This window comes from Trachymyrmex septentrionalis, unplaced genomic scaffold, assembly GCF_001594115.1.
Source record: "Trachymyrmex septentrionalis isolate Tsep2-gDNA-1 unplaced genomic scaffold, Tsep1.0 scaffold53, whole genome shotgun sequence".
NCBI classification, from domain to species: domain Eukaryota; kingdom Metazoa; phylum Arthropoda; class Insecta; order Hymenoptera; family Formicidae; genus Trachymyrmex; species Trachymyrmex septentrionalis.
This window is the reverse complement of record NW_017305705.1, coordinates 1,874,894-1,879,392: the sequence shown is the minus strand read 5'-3', so window position 1 is coordinate 1,879,392 and position 4,499 is coordinate 1,874,894. Positions and strand designations below refer to the sequence as shown.

The 4,499-nt window shown below is 28.9% G+C and overlaps 1 protein-coding gene across 2 annotated transcripts in view; it reads left to right on the top strand.

Moving 5' to 3' along the window:
- Positions 1 to 4,493, top strand: part of LOC108752073 (lysophospholipid acyltransferase 2) — a 16,511-nt gene extending 12,018 nt beyond the window's left edge. The window contains exons 6-11 of one of the 2 annotated variants that reach the window (XM_018492687.1): positions 2,616 to 2,751; positions 2,952 to 3,099; positions 3,178 to 3,383; positions 3,752 to 3,949; positions 4,035 to 4,186; positions 4,319 to 4,493. In XM_018492687.1, the coding sequence (XP_018348189.1) occupies positions 2,616 to 2,751; positions 2,952 to 3,099; positions 3,178 to 3,383; positions 3,752 to 3,949; positions 4,035 to 4,186; positions 4,319 to 4,475 (997 nt within the window). In that variant the 3' untranslated portion in view covers positions 4,476 to 4,493. The remainder of the gene's footprint in view (positions 1 to 2,615; positions 2,752 to 2,951; positions 3,100 to 3,177; positions 3,384 to 3,751; positions 3,950 to 4,034; positions 4,187 to 4,318) is intronic. The other variant, XM_018492686.1, reaches the window with a different exon arrangement.
- Positions 4,494 to 4,499: the final 6 nt, after the last annotated feature.

Genomic DNA, 4,499 nt, shown 5'->3' with positions numbered 1-4,499 from the left:
AGGTTTACACGGCGTTAAATACGAAAATTATGTAGATGACGGAGATAGAAAGACTTTCAAAAGTTTACTCAATGAAAACTCATGTGGAGACAAATTATTGGTAAAAAAAAAAAGAATGAATGAGATAGAAAGACTTTCAAAAGCATACGGGAAGCAAATTAAGAAACATCAAAAAATCGTACAAGGTTTGATGGAAAAGGAAGAGCAAAATTAATGGATAAATTAATTATCCTGAAACTTTGTTATATTTAAAACAAGTCAAACTAAAACTTCAAAACGCGTTTTTCTTGAAAGTTTTTTGAATTGACGAAACTGATAACGAATTAAATATTAATTTGATTCTTTTTTTCCTCGATCCTAATATTTTTGCGCATGACATGAACTAGAGATATTATTTTACAACAAACATTTGATTTATTATTAATGAAAAAGTATCTAATTTTTAGGGGAAAAAAATATAATTTTGTTTCAATGTCATCATTTTTACAAATTTCGGACAATTAACATAATTTTAGTTCATGCTACAACGACATTTGTATAATTAATAAAAACGGAACGAATTTTGATTTCATACATGATTTACAGAGGCTACATTACTTCTATCATAGAGACGTGTTTTGCAGATGATCCCTAATTCAATCACTATTTGGAGGAATAAAATATATCTTTATTTAATTAAAAAATTTTTTTTGCTATTTAAACATTACATAATTTTATGCAAAAACCCACGTATTTCTCTATATAATATATTTTCTTAAAAAAATTTATGAAAAGGAGCTAATTTTACGACCAGCAAAGGTGAAACTCTCCTATCCTATGCGCGTTGTTATTTATATCAAGCACAAAAAATATCATGAACGTAATGAATAGTCCTGGTAACTGCTTTGTGATGTTAAAATCATTATTTTTCACTTTGATGACCGCATATTCACGCAAATATTTGTTATTTTTTGCTATCGACAGCACTTTTTCCAGAATTGTTTATAGCGTAACTGTTGAAACAGATGTACTTATTATGAAAAAAATATTGAAATTATTATTTTAATGTTAAAATATAATTTTTATTTTTTATTAATAAAAATATCTTTATATAAAATTATTTATTCATTTAATATAGGAAAGGTAATTATTATACAGGGTTGATTGTTAAAAAGCTAATAACTCAGTATATGACAAAACCTTTTTTTCTTTTTACTATAAATTTCTAACATAATATTAAATTATTACGTGAAATGGTTGACGTAAAAAACGTCGAGTATACTCGTATATTACTTTACAGCGACTTTTAAGAAAATAAAATTGGTAAGTAAATTTTTCTTATCTTTTTTTTGTTCTTTTATTAGTTTTTGCCATTGCGATTGCCTTGTAATAATAGAAAACGGTATATTTTAGATAATTTTTACTGTAATTAGTTAATCATTATTATAATAAAATTTGTAAATACAATCTTTTTTTCCCTAAAAACGACCATGTGAAGTTGATTGAAAATGAGTTGGGATTAGGTGACAGTCAATGTTAATCTCTTTAAATCGATACGTTTTAAGAAAATATGTTTACAAATATATAATATTTTATGTGTTTTTTATTTTTTGTATAGAAGTTAAAGTACGAAAACAAATTACATATTTAATAATTAAAATATATATTCCTGAAATAGAACATTAAAATAAAAACTATATTATTTGTGTATTATCTTCATTAAAAACATGTTACTGCCGAACTTGAAATGTATGATAATCAAGGATGCGAGAAGTACCGTTCCAATTGTCACATTTTTGCAACTTTATTTAAAGTTAAATAACTTATTTGTATGAATGATTTAAGAATTTTTTTTTAATACATAAGGAATATACAGGATGTTCCAGAATGGCCGGCAAATATTTCGTATGCTAGTACGAAATATTTGGCGATCATTCTGGGAATGATTACCCTGTATATTATAACATACATAATATTTAAAAAAATTTTATCCACTTTTTTTAAAATTATTATTAGAAAACTTATCGATCTCAGTCTCCCCTAATTTATTAATTTCTTGAACTAATATTTTAATTTTATATGATAATTTTCGAAATATTTTTTAGAACATTTTACAAATATAAAATATAAATTGTTAAAAATTAAAAATAAGCGATTTGAATATAATAAAACATTATTTCAAATTGATTAAAGTAAAGCATGGAAGATCTCTAAAAATATTGTCCAAAGCAATTATAAAACATTAAGAATGTAACCACAAAACAAAAAAAGAATTGAAATGTAAATTTAGCATATAGACATTAAGAATCGTGAAATCACGTCATGTAATATCCTATTATTGGCTAACGAAATCACGTGACAGCGGCCATCAGAGTGTTATAAATCGTATTTATTAGTAAAATGTATTTTTGCTTATAAATAGTTATAAACCTGTTTATATATATATATATATTTATATCTAAAATCGCAGTATTTGTAATAGTTAATACGCTTTTAGAATAGAGGATGATATTTAAATTCCAATCTGAAAAAAATTTATGAATACAAATGAATTGTTAAACGACGCAAATGGAGAAATATTCAGTTTTATTGTGTATGTTATCACAAACAATATTCTCTTAATGTTAACTTTACAGGAAGATGCCAACTACTTTGGAATACTTTAGCTACATCTTTCATTTTCAAGCCTTAATGGCTGGTCCAGTGATATTCTACCGTGATTATATCGATTTCATACATGGACATCATTTGCCTGGTGCTAAATCTTTAGCCGTAAGAACACTGATATAAAACCTTAAAATACTTGTTAAAAATTTTTTAGAATTGATATCTTTTATCTTGAGATAAAAATTGATTATTTTATAATGTAATGTTGTGTAAACTATAGAGTTGTCAATTTAGCAAACAGCTGCTATTTATATATAATAATATAAATTTAAAAAACATTTACTCTTTAATAACAATTGTTTTAGGGATTCTATGACAAAAGTAGCCAAGAAAAGGAGATTATTCTAGAGCCGTCACCCACTCTGGTCGTTGTGAAGAAAGTCGCGGCAAGTTTAATATGCGCCTTTATATTCATCACATTTATCCCGATCTTCCCGATACAGTATGTAAAAGGTTCGTTTAAATTCTTCCTTTTCAATCTTGTCACGTATAGTACATATCGCCGTAATTAATGATATATTTTTCTTTTAGATGACGAATTTCTGGAGAACACAAATATGTTATACAAAATATTGTACTTAATGCTGACGACTATGCTCGCGCGTTTCAAATATTACCACGCATGGTTGTTCGCTGATGCCATATGTAATAATTCTGGCCTTGGATTCAACGGTTATGATGATCGAGGCAACGCCCGCTGGGACTTAGCTTCAAACGTCGACGTTTTTAAGTTTGAGGTGCGATATGTGTACTGTTTACAATGTATAAGTATACTCGTCAAAGTATACTCGTAATACTAAACTTCAAATTAGCGCATAAATTCCTTCCTCTATTACGCACGTGAGTAATGTGTGGGTATAGATTAACAGCAACATCTGATAGAGCCTTTAATGATTTAGTGAAATTTAGCAAAGGGGAAAACTTTGTTATTAAGTTCAGAACCTCGAACTGCGCTATTACGAGGTTCTAACGTAATTAAAATTTTAAAATATAATTTACGATAAAATGTTATAAAAGAACGAAATTTGTCTTCTTATCGTCATTATACATAGATGGATGTTTATCTAAAATTATTCTTGCAATTTATTGTTTAATCAATTTTCAGACATCGCTTAATCTTAGAGATAGCATCGACAGCTGGAACAAGGGCACAAATTTATGGCTACGATCGATCATGTACGAACGAGCTGGTCATAACAAAGTGGTATATACGTACGTCTTATCCGCTTTATGGCATGGTTTTTATCCTGGCTATTATCTCACATTTTTAAGCGGAGCGTTCTTCACTGTAGCGGCACGTTCAGTTAGTAGATTTAAACTGTTGTGCTGCATATTAAGGATCGAACGAAACAGGCGCTGATTTTCAATCTTCTGTATTCTTGCAATAGGTCCGTCGCTACATCCGGCCGATGTTCCTGGAATCTCAACGAAAGAAGAATTTTTATGATGTCTTAACGTTTGTTACGACGAGAATTCTAATGGCCTACATGACGTTCAGCTTTATATTATTAGAATTGGTACCAAGCATCAAAGTGTACCTGTAAGTCCATTATTAACTAGATTTGTAGGAATGTATTCTTCGACATCGAAAATTGAAATTTTAAATCGAAGGATACGTCCTTAATTATCAAGCCCAACTTTGATTAACGCATTACTTTTTCTTTGTTATTAGGTATTTGTACCTGTTCCCACATTTATTGGGTTTGATCGCGATACTACTTCCACCCCGTCTAGGGCTGTCACGGAAAACGCACAAGCAATCGGCCGTGAAGGACGAAATTAATCTCGCCGAAGCAGTCAGTAACGGAAACGCACACAAAACAATGTAGTCTTCTGGTCTCAACGTTAGGAAA